General features: G+C 34.0%; 1 protein-coding gene across 1 annotated transcript; it reads left to right on the top strand.

The window, feature by feature from the left end:
• The first annotated feature begins 2392 nt into the window (after positions 1–2392).
• Positions 2393–17507, top strand: Marcal1 (SWI/SNF-related matrix-associated actin-dependent regulator of chromatin subfamily A-like protein 1). The gene is made up of 12 exons (XM_014432186.3): positions 2393–3063; positions 3138–3253; positions 3341–3450; positions 4270–4404; positions 5453–5630; positions 6227–6396; positions 7800–7961; positions 8919–9068; positions 9142–9249; positions 15382–15556; positions 16498–16686; positions 17311–17507. The coding sequence occupies exons 1-12, from the start codon at positions 2643–2645 to the stop codon at positions 17434–17436; spliced, it is 2040 nt and encodes a 679-aa protein (XP_014287672.1). The 5' UTR covers positions 2393–2642; the 3' UTR covers positions 17437–17507.
• Positions 17508–19807: the final 2300 nt, after the last annotated feature.

The following is a 19807-nucleotide window of genomic DNA, read 5'->3' as shown; positions in this document are numbered from 1 at the left end:
GGTGAGTTTCGAATATCTTCCAGAAAACGTTGGCATGCTGTAGAGTTCCCATGACCTACGATAGATTGTGCACGCAACTGTGTGCCGTTTCACCCCCTATGAACCCTTTTCAGTTGAATTCAGAGCCTAAAGTCACATGAATCCGATTAAATTCATAACATCAGGTTATAAGAGATAACAATGGTCTTCGGTTGTCTCCATAGATATAGACGATGTAACTCCTTAATCAAAACCCCAGTCAGTCCATTCAAAAAACAAAACAATACTGTTTGGTATGGTATCCTAACGAACATACCAAAAGACCTGATGGATAAGATATTTTTTCCCTAATATTTCGTTTGATCCCATGGGTTATATGGGGGAAAACAAACTACTCTCTCAAAAATAAGGACAAATCAATATTCTACAAAAAGGTCCTAATATTTTTTTCAGTTGATTTCTTAGCTTAACTCTTATTGCCAGAGGCAGATGTATCGGCCTTTGCTGCACTGGTTAAAGGTGCCAGAGCCAATATATCGACCCGCAACTTGAAGCACTTTACTCTTCGCATTGCGAGAGAACTCTATTTCAAAATTGAAAAAAAATAATTTTCTATAAAAACTTAAAATATAACGTTTCGGAAGAGATAATCCGTTTGGGGCTTACCATATATAATACCTTGGAGTTATTCTTTATGGTTGTTATGCAATATTGTTTATTTTGTTACAAAATATATTGGAATACAACATACAATCTTTGTAAAGTTATGATAAAAAGATGACTTTTCCTATGTGCAAATAGGTTTTATAAGAGACAACTCAATTTTCATTTTCTATAGGATCATTTATACCTTTATTATTTATATAATTTTCAATTAACAAAGAAAAATTAGTGTTATTGTTTTTTTCTCTATTTCGTCTTTAATACATTGTTTTTTGAATTAAGTAAATATTGTTTTTTGTTTGGTTTATATGAGCCTTCTTCTAAGCCCTAGTAAAATTGTGAAATTCGGCTGGTTATCTTCGCATAGGTACCTCTTTTTGCCCAGCTCTAAAAGGGTTAAGAGATAATTGTGTGTGAGTATTGAGTTGTCATAAATATTACTATATATATGTAGAAATGACCCACAGAACTCCGGCCAACTAGTTTATACAAATAAGGGCGACTGAACTATACCTCTTTTCATATAGTTGGTGGTTCGTCAACCATTTGGAATGGGAAAATAGGATAGGTAGGAGAGGAAACAACAAGAAACCAACCATGGTGATGTACCGTACTTAAACTTCTTGTAATGCATGTACTTGATGGTAGTGTTTTAAAAGAAATATTTTAAACAATACAAGCTACAATATCTTATTTATTTATACAGCTCCCATAGAAATGGAGTTGGCCACAATGTATACTAGTAAACATTCTAAGTTTATAAGTAATTGTGTGCTTGAGGAAAACAATTCTGCCTTAATATAAATACAAATAAAGGATAAAACACTTTAAAAATTATCAAAATAATAACAAATTATCTTATTAACAGAAAAGGGTAATCGTCTTAGATCGGTAGCTAAACTCTGCAGGGTATGCGGCTACGTTGTTTTTTTTCCCCCCATCCCTCTAAAACAGAAAAACATTAAATTAATAGGTTGCATTACGTATGGTTTCATAATTCAAATTGGATACTACCTTTTTCTACTATTGGTACTTGAAGGTATACTGTGAAATACTTATTTGGTGTTTTGATGTGTCGTTCCATATGGATTCGATCAGAAAATACTTGGAGGTAAAGGGCCTCCAAATATCTTGTGGCTATAATCGAGAGGAAGTAAGTCCTGGGCGCATTCTTACAGGATTGAAACCAAGTTAAAAAGGTATTCACCTTAGATCCTTGAGGAATTGGAACCACATTCAGACAGCCGTGGGCTATTGGCCTTCGAGCCCATTTGGATTGAATATTGAAGTTAATTCTTGACTAATCTATTTCTAGGCGTTAAAATGTCTTACAAGAAATTAAAATGAGACGGTTGTGATACTCAACTTAGCCGCTAGGTCGGGCTGTATCAGATCTCGGTCGCTCCCTATTCTGACGGCAGCTACTAAAAACTAATTTACTCGTGGATTAGCAGGTTGCAGCATGCTGCTTTACCTTCATAAATTCCGTTTCAAACAAGGAACCAGAGCATCACCTAAAAGAGGTATGGTTGAAAAAACATTGGGAACGAAAAATAGACTTAAGTAACCCAAATACCGGCCATTGACCAGATACCTGTGTAACGCAATATATAATGAATTAAAACCGTAGCCTACCAACCAGAATATGATATAAAACAAGTCTGCAATGACTTTTACTGCTTGATGAAGCTTATGTATTTAAAAATTTCCCGCACACTGCAATAATTTCACTTCTAGGTTAGCTTTTTTATAGATAAAGCCCCAATACTAGTTAGCTATTTGAGATTTTAATTTTCGACCTCGTTGGTTTGTTTTGAAAATTCGAAATGTTAAAATTGTTTTAAAGCATAGACTGCTGTCAAGCAATATGTCGTGTGAATTTCAATTTAATATCAACGTTAAATAGAATTGTGAAATAAGTATCTAGGATTAATTTTAGCTAACAGTAACTCATCGTTGTCTCAAGTGTGTCGGATCAAAGCTATGATTTTCTTATAAATATGTCTTCTTTAACTGAAGAACAGAAAAGGAGAATTGAAGAAAACAGGCGATTAGCCCTTGAAAGGAGAGCTGCCAGGCTAGCCCTTAGCCACAGCAGTCCACCAAAACAGTCTGTTCCACCTGCAAAAACTTTTCCTGCAAGTTCATTTTACAAACCATCTGATAAACCAGTCCTTAATACCAGTGGTCCTTCACCCAGTTATCCTCCCCTGAAAACTTGGTCTGTCCAAAAAAGTAATACCAGTAAGCCTTTGAGTAATGGTGTAAGTAAAACTACTGCTGTTGAGAGAACTTGGAATGTCACCACTGATGCCCTTCAAGGAACTGTCAGTTTAATAAACAAAAAGACATTTGTTTTAGAGATTGGTTTCAATCAGAAATTGGTAGATATTTGTAAGCAAATACCTGGAAGATACTATGGTAAATATTGTTGATTTTCTATTTTTTATGTCATAACAATGATACATTTTCTGACATTTTATTTACAATTTAAGATCCCCAAAAGAAATCATGGTGTTTTCCTCTTAAAGAGTATGAAAATTTCAAAAAAATTACTGCTCCTCTTTCACCTCAAATAGTGATCGGAAACTTACCTGCCTCTGTACTGAAGGTACCAATAGTATTATTTTTTCTTCTTGGTTACTATTACGATCTGATCATACTTATTTTTTTGGATTATTACAATTTTGGTTTCTAGATTTTTTCAAACCCCTCAAACTTTTCTGTCAACCATAAAGATGTGGATATATCTTGTATTGAGCCTACCTTATTTAATAGCTTATTTCCTTTTCAAAAGGAAGGTATTCAGTAAGTAATAATTTATCTCTAACTTATAATAAACACTTCATCATTATTTTATGTATTATCAAAAATGTTATACCGATAATTGATGGACCATTCATTATGTCAGTCGTCACAGAGTATGAGAATTAGTTGTTTGACAATTTCAATATAAATATGTAGCATGACATCCTTCTGATTTATGGATTAACTTTAAAAATATATTGTATTCTTTTGTGCTTTATAATTCCTAATTTTATTTTTTTTTTCATGAATAGACTAGCTTGAGACCATACTAACTCCATTGTTCTTTTTTTCCTCCCTTTTTTAGAGCAAAGTGATTTCATTTCTTAATTATATTTATTGCTGGTATGTATCTCTTACATCCTTCCGATTATTATTTCATCTGTCGCTCTTGTTTCCTTCCCAACCTTGAGTCCCACTTATTTAATCACATCCTGTCTATCCAGTTCCAGAATTAAAATTGATGTTCCATTTTCATATGAGGAGAAGAGATGAAAGGTGTTTTGTTGCAGAAATAGTTTATTTCTTCCAATTATTGTAATAAAACTGCCATAATAATTTTGTTCTTTTGTAAAATTCATTTTATTATTTTTGTAGATTATAAGATTTCTATGTTTGCCTTATAACAAAAGTTAACTATTTGATTATAAAAAAAATCTTTCTTTCAAACAAATTATGAAGTCCTTTTAAAATTTGAATTACAAATGCCTCTTGATGAGTGTTAAATTAGCATTACATAAAAAAAAGAAAGAAAGAAAGATGACCATTGCTTATCTTTCAAAATATAGGTGTTTATAAAATGTTAACTACTGAATGAAATAGGTTTGGAGTTTCAAAAGGTGGTCGTTGTATGATTGCTGATGAAATGGGACTTGGAAAAACCATTCAAGCTTTAGGAATTTCAGATTTTTATCGAGATGAATGGCCACTTCTTGTAGTCTGTCCGTCTTCTATGAGGTAAAATTTATTATAATTATTTCAATTTTTTTTTTACTCTTTAATTTTACTTACCTCTTTTTACTTTTTAGTTCTACTTATATGTGATAATAAGGTAAGGATGGAAAGTTTTATGATTGTGAAAAAATGGAAATTGTTCATTAAAAAAGAACATGAGAAATTTTTGCTTTTGAGGCCTTGAAGAAACTTCGATTTCATTTATATGAAATTAAAGCTTATGAAATGTAGAAGTTGTTTTAGATGTGGACTTTCATTAGCCCAACAGTAGCCTGAGAAAAATTCCCGAGTAAAGTGCGATTTAAAAGTTAAGGCAAACCATACTCCTTATAAGGAATTTTATGCTTTACAATAGTGCAATCAGATCTCAATTATCTAAATGAATAGTTTTTTAATTATCACTTTCTATTCAGGGAAAAACGTTAATAACTCACAAAATATTAATATTATCCTATTATGCTGAATATCAGACTTTGGTCTATATTTTTTGTACCTCATGAGGTCTAAAAGCTCTGAAAAGATTTCTCAGGGATTATTGGACACTCTGTGTTTACTTAATTATAAAAAAGAGCTCTAACAAATTCGATTAAACATATCGTATAAATGTAAAACTGGATGGTCTTTGATGTTAGCTAGATCTTATCCACATTTATATAGTCTCACAGGCCTTTTTTTTAAAAAAAAAAAAGAAGCTTCTTCTATGGTATCTTTAATTTTAATATTTTGAAATCATTAATTATCTCTGATTTTTAACAGTAATAAAATATAATACTAAAAATATGATAGAATTTGACAATCAACTAAAGGAGAAAATAAAGATTTTCGTATTTTCATGTTTGTTTTGACAACAGTCAAATTTTTATTCAATTTCCTATGTATGAAATATATAATAAGTTGAAGTATTGTCATTTTGAATAATAAAAAAATTGCTGTTTTGAAACGTTCAAAGATTAATTTAATATCGAAGTAGATTAATAAGTGAAAGTTATGAGATGTAGGTAGTAGATTTTATTTTTATTATTTTTTTATTCATGGTAGTTTTTTATTTAAGGTTTCAATGGGAGGAAGAGATCAGAAGAAATTTACCACATGTTCCGAGTTATTCAATCTATGTTTTAACAAATAGTAAGGATGAGTTCGAGAGAGCTAAAGTTGTGATATTATCGTACGACCTAATGGGAACGAAGAAGGATCTCCTGAAATCTTATGGTTTCGGCGTCATGATACTCGTAAGCCAGTTTTTATTATTTATTTCTTCCGCTTTCCAAATATTTCACTCTCGTTTATTACGAAATTAAATTTTGTTGTTGGGTTTTTATTTTTAGAAATTATTTATTTTTCGTGTACTCATAATGGGTAATCAATTTCATCACTCTTATTCCTTCAAAATCATTTTAAATTACTTTTTACTAAGGACATGGTTTGAAAATATTTGTTAATTTATATTAAAATTCTGTTAGCTATTATTAAACAGTGGATTTTTGAACATATTACTATAAGAAAGCCCAGAAAGCCTAAATAAAATGTATACCTATATTACAAACTAAAGGTTTTTTTTTGTTAAGGAATAAAAACTATACATCTTGTATATTTACTCTAAGCATATGTATTTAGATGAAATGCATGAAAATATTTTCATTTTTTAAATTGAAATGTGTTGTACTTACATTAACCATAAAAGGCATTAAAAATGAAAATTTAAAGGTTTCTGATTTAACCCTGTCAAGAATTTAATCTCTATTAAATTTATTAATTTTCTCTAAAATTATTAATTGAAATTACTGAAAATAATAATTTTTGAAAATTATCAACATGATTTTAATAGGATGAGTGCCATAGCCTGAAGAATATTAAAACAAAAAGAACAAAAGCTGCCCTTGAACTGGTCGCAAAGTCCAAGCGAGTTATTCTTTTAAGTGGAACCCCAGCATTGTCGAGACCTGCGGAGCTATTTACCCAAATTAAAGTCCTTCAGCCGACTTTATTTAAAGATATGTAAGAACATCAGTGTGTTTTAGTTAGCATGTGTTTACCTGTTTGATACAACTAATTCTAGATTCTGTCTTAGAAAAATATATTTCTTTTCTAATAGCATTGCGTAGAACTCTGTAACCTATACTATTAATTAGTATTGAGTAGTGCATGCTTAATGAGTTGTAGTCTAGCAGAGTAAAACCAAATCTAATCACATCTAGTTTGGAATATCTCCTTAATTATCCTCTTTACTTTATCTTGCATTTCTTCATTTTACTTTATAATTATATATTTAATGATCTAAACTATGAATGATCCAATACTAATTTAGATTTTAATGCATATCATTAAATAATAGAGAATGATCTTATAATGTATATCTTTTCCTTTTAAATTTTTTTTCAATACCAGGCCAATTGCTACATTAATTTTTGATACATTTTGTATTAAAAATGAATGCTTCAGAAACTGACTATTATAAATATCATGACCAATCTTTACCATCAAAAAGACTTCAGTTACTTGTGTCATCGCTTATTTTCCTCCATTTTGATTAAAGTTGCATGGTAAATGAAAGGCCTACTAATGAACTTGAAATGTCTTATGAATTGCTTGTGGTTCTCAGATGCATGCATATTTCTTGCTATTATACCAACTTAAAGTGTAAAGTGGCTTTATCCATCTTTCCGATGGCAATACTTCCTTGGTTCTTTCCTATTCTAATCTTTAAGAAGTAATAAACTTTCCTACATCACTGAACTCCTTACCTTGCATTCCTCTATCGGCTCCTTGAACATCAGACTTATAGCAATCAATATTTGTTCTTAAGAACATGCAACTGCTTCCAGTTTCGACAAATCCTTTCTTATCCCTTCCTCGTCTTTTTGGAATTCCTTTTCTGTTTCTGTCAATAATGCCTCTACTCTAACTTCTTTCAAAGATTAGCTATTTATTCACCTCCTTACATCACAATCTTTTAATCAAAAGTAAAATTTATATGTAGTCCATCTGATTATTGAACTTCTTAAACAATTGTTTATGTTCATAGGAGGCTATGTCGCTAAATAAAGATCATTTTCATTTCATTATTACAAGTTGCAAGTAATAATGTCAAAATTTTGATAGGTGAATTGTGACAGATTTTTAAGAAATAAAATCGGTCAGATATAACTATCATGTGACCACCCATGTTTAAATCATCAGATTGCCTTTCCTTGGTATTAACCTTGAAGTAATTATAATTTATAAATAGATTGTAAATCCATTGACAAAGTTAAGTAATTTTAAAGATTTTGGGATTCTTATCTCTTCATCTTCTTGATTTGTTCCATAATTTTCCCACTACGTAGACCCTACTATCTACGTTATCAGTACTACCTCTTTTTTTATATTTCATTATAGTTACTTTCATAATATATTTGCAGGATAGAATTTGGTATCCGATATTGCGAAGGAAAACAAGATCGATTTGGTTGGAATTTCAATGGATCATCGAACCTTGAAGAACTCAAAACTATTCTCGAAGAGAAAATTATGATAAGGCGCCTTAAATCTGATGTTCTTGACCAACTTCCGTCTAAAATAAGGTATAAACCATAATTCTTATAGTTATAAAATATTATATTATTTTATCATTTATATTACAAATATTTTATGTTGTCAATGTTTTATATCTAATTCAAAGTATATTTAGCCCGTTCTCATAAATAAATTTTATTTATTTTTTTTACTGACATTTACAATTGTATGTACATAAAAATACATCAAGTAAATTTGATGTAAGATCATAATGGTATGATACAGAAATGTAGAGAAACTACCTACTAGTAGCACTCTAATAACATTTTTACATGGTCTCGAGGGCATCTTCTTTTCAGGTACCTCAGAGGATTGTCGGGAATGGAAGAGGAAGCGAGATTAGAAACTAGTGTGTTTGAGAGTTTATAACGGAAGGATTGATATCTGGTTAAGAATAGATCAGTCACATATGGAACATTAAGGTCTTTATGGATGATTTTGTTTGTTATAAAGGAGGGAGCATTGAGGATTTTACGAAGGATTTTGGATTGTAAGGATTGCATATGAGAAGAATTTGAAGGTTTAGTAGAGCCCCAAAGCTCAACTCTTTATGTCCAAATACGCCTTATTATAGTCAAGTAGTTCAGTCTTTTGTTATGGATTGAAAGTTTAGACTGTTTCTCTAATAAGTGCTGTAATAGTCGGAATTGATGTGCAGTTTCCTGTCTTTTCATTCTTGTGTGAGGATTCCAAGTTAGTTGTTTATGCAGATATAGTCCAAGGTAGCAGATCTGTTTGTCAGGGGTAAGAGTAACATTATTAAAAGATACTATAGAGAATTCGGCAGGTTTAAAACGAAGGGTAAAGATGATTTGATGGGATTTGTTGGAATTTATCTTAATCCTCCAATTACAAGATCCTCCAATAAGATATTTTTATATATTATATAAATCTATCAAAAAGAAATTTCACTTTTGGGTCACACTATTCTTAAAACATTAATACTAACTTCTTTTTTGTTTCAGGCAAGTTATTGTTATAGAACCAGAAAACAACAGAGAGATGGATGCGTTTAAGAAAAAATTAAATCATCCAACTATCAATGGTGCTGCTAAAAGGAGCACATTGTTGGGATATTTTGCCGAGACAGGGAAATCTAAAATTAACTCCATTTGGTAATATTTATTTAAATAACAACAGCTGGTGAAAATCTTTTACATATTTTAATTATTTTCTTTATTTTCTCAGTAAATATGTTGAACAACTCTTATCGCAAGAAAAGAAATTTTTAATATTTGCTCATCATAAAACTGTTATGGACGCCATTTCTGATACATTGGAGAGGAATAAAACTTAGTGAGTTGTGATTTTGTTATTTCCTAGGTATGTAAATATGAAACTGGAATTTTTCTGTAGAAAATAAACATTTCTTGTATGAAAATAAAAAACAATATTTTATTTGATGTGAAGCACTCCTTAGCAAGTGCTCCATCAATGTAGGTAAGCAATCATCCGGTGGAAAGTAAGTTGCTTGCAAAAGTATTTCCCAATAAAACGCCTCTATTGTTTTGTAGACCTGTTTTGATGTGTTTGATGGTGCATTATGATGAGACTAAAACACTTAGTGTTGCCTTTCGTGATATTCAGGTTGTTTCATGCAAAGTTTGATTGAAATTAATCATTTGTTTGTCTATGGCATTCATTTTAGCAGCTCATGGTAGATCCCATCCTTCTGATTCCACCAAACGATTTTGCTTTGCTGTGAATGTCAATGGTTTAGTGCCTGCGACTAAAATACACAAATTAAAAAAAAAAATTATAATAATGAAATAATAAAATATCTGTAATAATAAAAATGAGACAATTATAATTAACAAAAAGAAATAAGAAAATAGTGAAGTGAAATATTTAAATGAATATTATAGACATCCAATAATATTTTGTATTAAATGTTACAAAAATAATGAGTTCTTAATAGTTGACTGCAAATTAATATGAGGAGAAGATGGTCTGGTGTGCGGTCAGCAAAAAAATAAATAAGGTTTTGTTTATTAGAAACTATTACATTAGCAGGTCTCGTGGCCATCTTCTTTTCAGGCGCCTCGGAGGATTGTCAGGAATGGAAGAGGATGCAAGGTTAGAAACTAGGGGGTTTGAGTGGTTAGGGGGTTTGTAATGGAAGGAGTGATATCTGGTTTGGGCTAGATCAGTTACATAGAGAACATTAAGGTCTTTATGTATGATTTTATTTATGACAAAGTAAGGAGCATTGAGGATTTTATGAAGGATTTTGGATTGTAAGGATTGAATACGAGAGGAATTCGAAGGCTTAGTGGGGCCCCAAAGCTCAACTCCATATGTCCAGATTGGCCTTATTACAATCATGTAGATCAGTCTTTTGTAATGTGTTGGAAGTTTTGAACATTTGTCTAGTAAGTGCTGTAATAGTCGAAATCGACGTGCAGTTTCCTGTCTTTTCAGTCTTGTGTGAGGATTCCAGGTTAATCGTTTGTCCAAATGTAGTCCAAGGTAGCAGATCTGTTCGACAGGGGTAAGAGTAATATTATTAAATGAAACTGTAGGGCAGTCAGTAGGTTTAAAACAAAGGGTAAAGATGATTTGATGGGATTTGTTGAAATTTATCTTAATCCTCCAATTACAACACCATTCTTCGAGGGCTATGATAAGGGATTGGAGAGTTTGGGATACAATTAATGGGTTATTATTAACTGCGAGCACACATGTGTCATCGGCATACTTGGTGAGGATAGTGTTAGGATGGGTTGGAATGTCAGCTGTATGGACGGTGTAGAGGATGGGACCAAGGAGGGATGAACCTTGAGGAACACCAGCTGACTGAGAATAGAGGGATGAATAGGAACCATTGTGGTTTACTTGGAATAATCTATCGATGAGAAAGTATGTAGGAGGTAGGAATTTACAGAGTTTATAAAGCAGTCCCGGGTGCCAGACTCGATCAAAAGCCTGCTGTACATCAAAAAAGACTCCTGAGCAGTACATTCGGCACTCCAAAGAAGGCGAGACTACGTCCACCACACAATGACATTGTGGGATGTTCAGAATCTAAATAAACTGATGATCAGGAATTATATGATTGGAATCTAGGATGGGTTGTAGGCGTTTTAAAATGAGTTTTTCAAGGATTTTGCTCGTGATTGGTAATAGAGAAATAGGACGGTAGGAGGTTGGGTATTCTGGCGGCTTATGGGGTTTAGGTATCATTTTAACTATTGAAAATTTCCATGGGTCAGGAAAAAATGTGGAATAGAGTACGGCGTTATATATGTAGGTAAGGAATGGGATGGCTTTCCGAGGAAGAAGTTTTAGGATGTGGGATGTTATTAGGTTGTATCCAGGAGCTTTGCGGGTAGCTAATCTTTGAATGATACTAGATATCTCTGAAGGATGAAATGCTTTAGGTGGGAGGGTCATTTGGAGCAGAATATTTATTTAGTTCTGCTTCAATACATTCAATGTGAATTGGGTTAAGGATATCAGGATGTGGAATAAAGGTTTTAGAAAGGTGTTGTCCGAATGTTTGTGATTTTTCTTCATCAGTTCTGATCCAGGTTTAGGATTCGGTGAGAAGTGGGTGGTTAAAATCTTTGAAATTCAACAGTTTTTTGGTGGTCCGCCATAATGATTTGTCAGTAGTCGTAAGATTTTCAGTAAAGTTAATTAAATTTTGTATTTTCTGATTTATACCTTAAGTTTGTTAGTCAATTTGGTGTAATACGTTTTGTCAGTTGGATATCTGATCCTATGCCACTTTGATCTTGCTCTGCGTTTTTCCCTTAATAAGATATGAATATGCCGTGGCAGGTTATTTAGTTTATTGGTATTAATTCTATTAGCCGATGTGTTGTCAGTTATACTAGTTCTTATTGATGATGTAAGTTTTTAAATAGATTCATCAATGTCTTGTTTTGTCTTCAGTCAAATGTCCAGTTTAGTTTCCAGTTCACATTTAAATTTGTCCCAGTCCTGTTATCAATGAAGAGGCGGAGGACTTTGTTACAAAGGTTGAATGTAAAAAAAGCAGAACTGAACTATGATCTGATGATAGGTCGTCCAGGGATTCAACAGTGGTCTGAGAAGGAGAAATCTGGAAGGTGATAAATATATCAAGGATATCAGGACGCTTTTTGAGGGATGTAGGCCAATAAGTTGGATATTTGGGAGTGAGAATGGAATAGGTATTGGAGGTGAAAACACGGGATAGGATGCTACCACGGGAGTTGGATGTGCGGCATCCCCATCGTTGGTGCTTAGCATTATAGTCTCCTCCAGCAATGAAGCGTGGTCCGAGGGTTCGGAATAAGGGATCAAGGTGGTTATAAGAAAGGTTATTACCAGGAGGACAGTATACAGCTGAAAAGGTAACATGGAAAGGGCAAGTTAAAATGGTAATGGAGGTTGATTGAATTGCATCAGTTGGATTGGAAGGAATTAGGAAATGGGATAAGTATACAAGAATCAGTATGGGAAGTGTTATCTGGATGGTCTAATCTATAAGTGATGTAGTCACATATGTAAAAGTGTGCCCTTTGTTGAGATGAGTTTCAGTCAGTAGGGCTATGTCAATGTGTTTATCATGTAGGAATAAGTTAAGTTCATCACGGTGATTATGTAGGCCATTAGCATTCCATAACAGGACAGCTAGGGGTTTTGTGCTCATCGTGGGAAATTAAGCGGGATTTCGGATAGGATTCTGGTGAGAAGGTTAATGAGGGGTTTGATGGTATCTTGAAGATCTTTCAGGAAGGATGTGAGGATAGAAGTTATATCCATTGGATTTTGGTGATGAGGGTATGGGTCAGGAGCTTGGGATAGATAGTTTGTGTGACAAGATGTACTGAGTTAGGGCTGGGCTTGTCATGATTTATGCGGTGGTGGGGTATGAGGAGCTGTTACGGATTTCAATGGTAGTTGGGACGAGGAGTTTGTTGGACCAGCTGGACGAGATGGAACTGGGATTGGATGTGGCGGCGGCAATTTTACCCGTAAGGGTAGATGATAGGGAGAATTTTGATGATGTGGAGGTTGGGGCTGAGGATGAGAGGTCAGGGGCTTAGGTTGAGAAGTCTGAGGCGCCTGACTTTTCTTGATTGTGACCTCTGAGAAAGCACGGTTGAGTCTTGAGTTCGATCTTGAGTTTTTGAAGCAGACGGCTGTGATTCGGTGACATGAGCTGATGTTTTCAAGTTTGGAAAAATTTCCAAATTTTGAATTTCAGGCGGCAGGGAACGAGTTTGTTTTGAGCTTTTTGATGACATAAAGTGTGACCTCACTTTCTGTAAATTTTTGTAGATTTCACAACCTCTATAGCTGGCTGGGTGATTTTTTTGACAGAGGGCACAGTTTGCCGGTTCATCCCGAAGTTTCTGCCAGGTTTCAGTAGCATGAGGGCTAGCACATTTCACGCACCTAGCCTGGTGATGGCAATAGACCTTTGTATGCCCTAAGTTTTGACACCTTGTGCATTGGACAATAATAGGTTTTTGTCTGGGCTCCTCAAATTTAACTGTTGAGTAAACCAGCCTTGTATACTGAAATATTTCAGGATTATTTCGGGCTGGCTCTAAATCTACAAAGAATAAAGGCAGTGGGTATTTTTCTGTGGGAACGCATGATAGATTTCTTACATTGTGGCCAATTTCTTCCAATTCTAAGCATGATTTGATAGCGTCTGCGGGAGTAGATGAATGAAGACCCCTTGAAACCACTCTGTATGCCTTATCTTGTTGTAATTGGTAGCAATGAAAGTCGTAGTTTTTTTGGGTCAAATGATTGACAAGATTTTTGTAATGTTCCTTAGTTGTGTTTATCTTTATGTCTTTAACTCGTGAAAAACATCTGGAGTTTGGCTGTCCGATCAAGTTGGCAATTTCTTGGCCAAACGAAATAACAATTTTACTTACAAAAATTGGAGGAGGTTCAGGCTCAAAAAATCCTTGAGGCTCTGGAATGTTGTTAGGTGGATTTTTTACAATATTGGAATTATTGCTGGTTGAGGTGGAAGGTGTAGTTATTTTAGGTTTCGTGGCTGCAGTGGCCTGACTGCTAGTTTCAGGCCGTTCAGCTGCCATTTTGGATTTATCTGGTTTATTTTTTTTTTGTTAGGTGAATTGCCCGCCGACCCGGGGGCAGCCTTTCTATGCTGCTTTGAAAGGTTATGTCTCTTTAAGTACTGTGAATCTGTTTCACTTATTTCTGACATCGGGACTTCTTCCTCAGAGTCTTCACAAGACATATTTCTGTCCGAGTTCATATTTAAAAAGAATATGACTATTTGAAATTACAAAAACAAAAAATATAGAAACATAAAACAAATTATTTTAGAAAGAAAATAAAATATGTATAAAATTACATAAAATTGTTTAATAAAACATTCTTCAAATAATTAACTCTAGTCTCAAGTCTCTGAAGTATATAATGATAATAAAAAAAATGTACATATTGTCTTTGAATTCGAACTCGGTACCCAACGGAGATCGTATTGAAGTACACAGAACCTTGGCCATGAAATATAGTCTTAAGATAAGACCCCTAGGGGGAATTACCTATCACTAGAGCTATCACCAGTAGTTGAATGTCAATTATTATTTGATAATTTACAATAGAAAATCACGCACCTCCACTATATGAGTGTATCAAAATGTTCATCTATTTGTAAATTCACGCTGTGAAGTCTGAGAGCTGGATTTGATTTATATCCCATTTGACTCAGTAACAATTGCAGAATGATGTGAACAGTGAACTGCACTTGCGGCCATGACACATGAGACTGTTGGAAAAAATGAATTTCTTTTGTACCTGTGAACTATTTCACAATTGGTTTTTGGTTTTCCTGCTATTTTTTGTTCAGTTAATGTGGAACCTATGACTATTTTCCCATCTTATGTATGTTTCCTATGGTTTTAAAATGTTTGGAGATGGCTTCTTGTGTCATATTTAATTTATCTGTGGGTAGTTATTTTAACATCAACCAATAACGCTTGCATTTTGTCACCTTCTAACTTTTTTAGTGGTCTGCTGGATTTTTGGTTTCTCATTTCAGAATCACCACTTTTGAATTTTTAAACCACTCAAATCACTGTAATTTACCAACAGCATACTCGCCATAAGCATTTGATGTGATTCTGCAGATGTTAACTGAAAGTCAATGCTGTCTGTAAATCATAATTTCCTGGTACAAAATTTGACATGGCATATTCAACTATATTAAAAACTGCTGTTGTATAGAACTTATATTGTTGTGAGTTGAAAATCTTTATCAGATTTCAAAAGAAAAAAAATGATACAGTTTGGCAATACCTATCATTTGACTAGTACCATCTATAGGCAAATTCTAATTTCATATTTACAAACTTTGTTATCTGACTCTTCTTTTTTTAATCATATTTCTTATTATTAATTTAAGATAATTGTTTTAATTATGGTATAATATTTAATTTATTGTTATAGTTATATTCGTATTGATGGATCAGTGTCTTCAGAAGAGAGGAAAAATGTCTCCGATCAGTTTCAGGATGAAGGAAACTTTAGAGTAGCTGTGCTCTCTTTGAAAGCCGCGAACACTGGAATCACATTAACAGCTGCTAACTTGGTGGTCTTCGCTGAACTTTTTTGGAATCCTGGGGTAAAATTATAATAAACTTTGATATTCTGTTGTATGTCCAAATGTATCTGTCAATACTCTGTTGGGATACCATTAAAGTGTATCTGCTTAAATGATTAACATCCAAATTTGATGTGGCAAAACAAAAAATCCATTAAAAAAAAAAGAAACTGACTTGACAGAATTTTTAAATTAATTGTAAGAAAGCAGCCTTCTCTTATATTGTCTTTAGACTTAATGTATGTATACAGAATAAAAAGAGCCCTGATTAGAAAAATTGAGGTTGGTTTTCAATTGGAACCTGCAAACAATCATGATTCCTAACAAAAATATCTATCTTTGCTAATATTGGTCTCATTTAAATTGTTTTATAGAGGATTTATTAATATTTTGAATGAGCAATCATAAATGTTAGAGGAGATATATAGTTTTTAGATATTCAATAATTCTTTTTTTCTGGAAGGTAGATGATTGACCGTATGTAATAATAAAAGAATCATGATCCGAGTGCGGTCAAAGAAAAACTCAAATAGTCATAAAACTGTTTATGGTGAGCCAACCTTTCGCCTCTCATTGTAGGGTCTAGTCCGCAGATACAATATTTCCTTTATCTTAGTACTCATTTTTTTTTTTTTTTAAGTAAAAGTAATTATTAAAATGTTTTTTACCTTTTAAAGTAAATATTTTTTTCAAATGTAGCCTTATTGCATCACTATTTCATTATGCTTCACTTATCGTATGTTCAGTATGAACAGGGTCACCTCTTGCAGGATGCAGTTCTTTACCGCACACGGACGGTCCTGGTCGTAGCATCCTCAAAACCTCTGCCTAGGCATCTTTGGTCTTTCAGCTACTCCCCTGGGACTGAGTGAAGGAAACTTCTCCCCAGTCCTTTGACACATACTCATCTTTAAAACTTAGACTATTATTTACATAATATTAATCATTTAATGCGTTTACAGGAACTTATCCAAGCAGAAGATCGAGCTCACAGGATAGGACAGCAGTCCAATGTCCTGATACAATACCTGATAGCCCCAAAGACTGCCGATGACTACCTTTGGCCTCTGGTCCAAGAAAAATTGAAGGTCCTGAAACAGACAGGCCTCTCGGATAGTAACTGTCTCGATGTTGAAGAGACGAAGATGCAGGTTTGTCTAAATAATATTTCTATCCATAATCTCATTATATTAAATAGTGTCCCTTCATATGGAACTACAGTCGCACTCTGCTTATCCGTCTTAGTCTGGATCTATACATTGCTGCTACCACTTATAAGCAGTGAAAAATTTCTTAACAATCTTTACTAGATTTCCCAACTTACTGAAGGTCTGGGAAGTATTACCTGAAATCCAAAACACAGGATGTCTGGCAGCTAAACAAAGAATTTTTAATTCTGGAATAGTCAGAATTTTCCTCTGCTCTTTATTTATTTTATTTTTGATCCCACTTAATCTGGAGTCGATCAAGCTGTGTCTTACTGTTTATATATTTTTTCTTGATACTTAAAAATAAAATAAATAGCCAAGAGTTATAAAAAAAAAAAAGAAGGAAATTGTCCTTATCAACCCAAACCATTTAAAACAAACTAAAGATTAAAAACATTCTCTCTTTGTGCTTTTTATTTAATTTTATGTTTTAAACTAATTTAACTAAACTAACTTTTAAACTAATAATTTTAAAATAAACATTGTGTATTAGACTTTTAATAATACCTATACTTCTATAGTTTTAATCTTTTATAACTAATACCTAACCATTTCTCATTCTTCCAGGGAGCAAAACAGTCTGCAATAACTGATTTTTTTAGTGAAATGGATGATGATGTCGATGAGGAAGAACTCGGAAATTTACTTGATGAAATAGAAGGTGTTCAAGAAAAAAAACCAAAACTCGTTTGATTTTCTCTTGCTTCGAATAAATGTATTTTATTGTTATTATCTTTGTAAAATAAAGTTTACTTATCCAATTATTAATTGTATCATATGCTATTTTTAAAATATAAAATTATATTTTATTAGAATTTGAACTATTATTGTGTTTGCTCTATCCATTTTTACATGAGTATATATTACCTGTACTGAAGGCCTCAGTAAAGACTCCTAACCAGAAAACACTGTGCAGTTATTAATATATTTGTGGGTTAGAAATAATAATTAATATTTAAAAAACTTATGATAAAATGAAGTAGACATAAATAAATAAAACTTCTTTAATAATTACATTCAAATCATTCTCAAGAAAAATAGGGTTCCCTGGGGCTGGCACAATGAGAGTATATCTTTATTGTAGCCTGACCAAATGAATACTACTGTATGATGATAAGAGCCCTTTAGGAGGTCTACAGTCATATCCATTACCAAGAGTATTATACCAACCTTTATAACTAGTCTTTGCAAAAGTATGCATGCCCTCTGATTTCATTCGGTTTGCCCCCTGATTTTACTCGGCTTGCCCCCTAATTTTACTCGGCTTTCCCCCTAATTGACAATGGCTTGCCCCCTGATATTACTGGGCTTGCCCCTTGATTTTCCGTGACTTGCACACTGATTTTATTCGGCTTGCCCCTCATTGACAATGCCTTGCCCCCTGATTTTCCATGGAATGCCACCATATTTTAATCGGCATGCCCCCTGATTTTACTCGGCTTGCCCCCCCCCCCCGATTTTAATCGGCTTGCCACCTGATTGGCCAAGGTATGCCCCTGCATATTACAGGGCTTGCCCCTGATTTTACTTGGCTGAGTTAAATCAGGGGTCAAGCCGTGTAAAATCAGAGGGCAAGCAATTGCCAATAAAGGGGCAAGTCATGTAATATCAGGGGGCAAGCCGAGTAAAATCAGGGGGCAGGCCCTGGAAAATCAGTGGGCAAGCCATTGTCAATCAGGAGGCAAGCCGAGTAAAATCAGGGGGCATGCCATGGAAAATCAGGTGGCAAGCTGTATGAAATCAGAGGGCATGCCATGGAAAATCAAAGGGCGAGCCCTGTAAAATCAATGGGCATGCCATGGAAAATCAGGGGGCAAGCCTTTGCGCGCTTCTAGAGCGCGTAGAGTAAAATCAGAGGGTTTACAGCATCTAGAGTGATGCTAATTGAATGCTGAATGCCGCAGGTATTATGCCGTGTAAAATCAGGGGCCATGCCGAGTAAAATCAGGAGCATGCCATGCCATAATCAGTGGGCAAGCGGAGTTAAATCTGGGGCTTGTTTCATAATGAAAGCTAATACTATTAGTTGATAGTACAAGTATAGAAACTAGTGTGATAATTATACAAATACTTATTTTTTACATGATAGGGATGACTATTAGTGATATTACAGGAATTAAAAAATACTAAAGTACAAGGATGGAAAATTCAGCATAGAAAATCAGGGGGCTTGCCGAGTAAAATCAGGGGGAGAGCCGAGTAAAATAAGGGGCAAGCCCAGTAATATCAGGGGGAAAGCTTTTGTCAATCAGGAGGCAAGTCGTGTAATATCAGGGGACAAGTCGTGTAAAATCAGGGGTAAGCCGAGTAAAATCAGGTGACGTGTAATATCAGAGGGAGAGTTGAGTAAAATCAGGGGGCATGCCATAGAAAATCAGGGGGATTTCACACAGCTTGCTACCTGATCTTACACGGCTTATCCCCTGATTTTACTCGGCTTGCCCCCTGATTTCACATGGCTTGCCTCCTGATTGACAATGGCTTGCCCCTTGATTTTCCACGGCTTGTCCCCTGATTTTTCTCTGCTTGCCCCCTTATTTTCCAGGGCCTGCCCCCTGATTTTACACAGCTTGCCCCTTATTTTACTCTGCTTGCCCCAAGATTTTACATGGCTTGCCGCCTGATTTGCCTTCATTCTTGCGGCATTCGATTCCGCATTAAATTTTCTACAAGAAACACCCCTTTGCACGCTTCTAGAGTGCGTAGTTTAGGAAATACAAAATAATTTGAAGTGTAAAATCAGGGTGCAACCCATGGTCAATTAGGGGGAAGCCAAGTAAAATCAGGGGGCAAGCTATGGTCAATTCCTCAAAACATTAAATACTTACAGATTACAAACAAATGTTATCAATTACTCTGAATTTTTTAGGTATGTTCACTCAAATATTCTTCATTCTTGAAATGATTTCCATGATTATTTTAATCAAAAGATAAAACCTCGAGAATAGTCCCATATCGATATCAATAGGATCCATAGAATACTTTTTGTGTATGTTCATTCATAACTTTGCTATTCTTGAACAGATTTCTATGATTTTTAATCACAAAAGAGTAGAAGTTCAAT

The sequence above is a fragment of the Halyomorpha halys genome, unplaced genomic scaffold, assembly GCF_000696795.3.
Source record: "Halyomorpha halys isolate HHAL.00 unplaced genomic scaffold, Hhal_1.1 Scaffold40.1, whole genome shotgun sequence".
NCBI classification, from domain to species: Eukaryota; Metazoa; Arthropoda; class Insecta; order Hemiptera; family Pentatomidae; genus Halyomorpha; species Halyomorpha halys.
The sequence above is the reverse complement of the archived record's forward strand: the minus strand, read 5'-3'. Positions and strand labels throughout refer to the sequence as shown.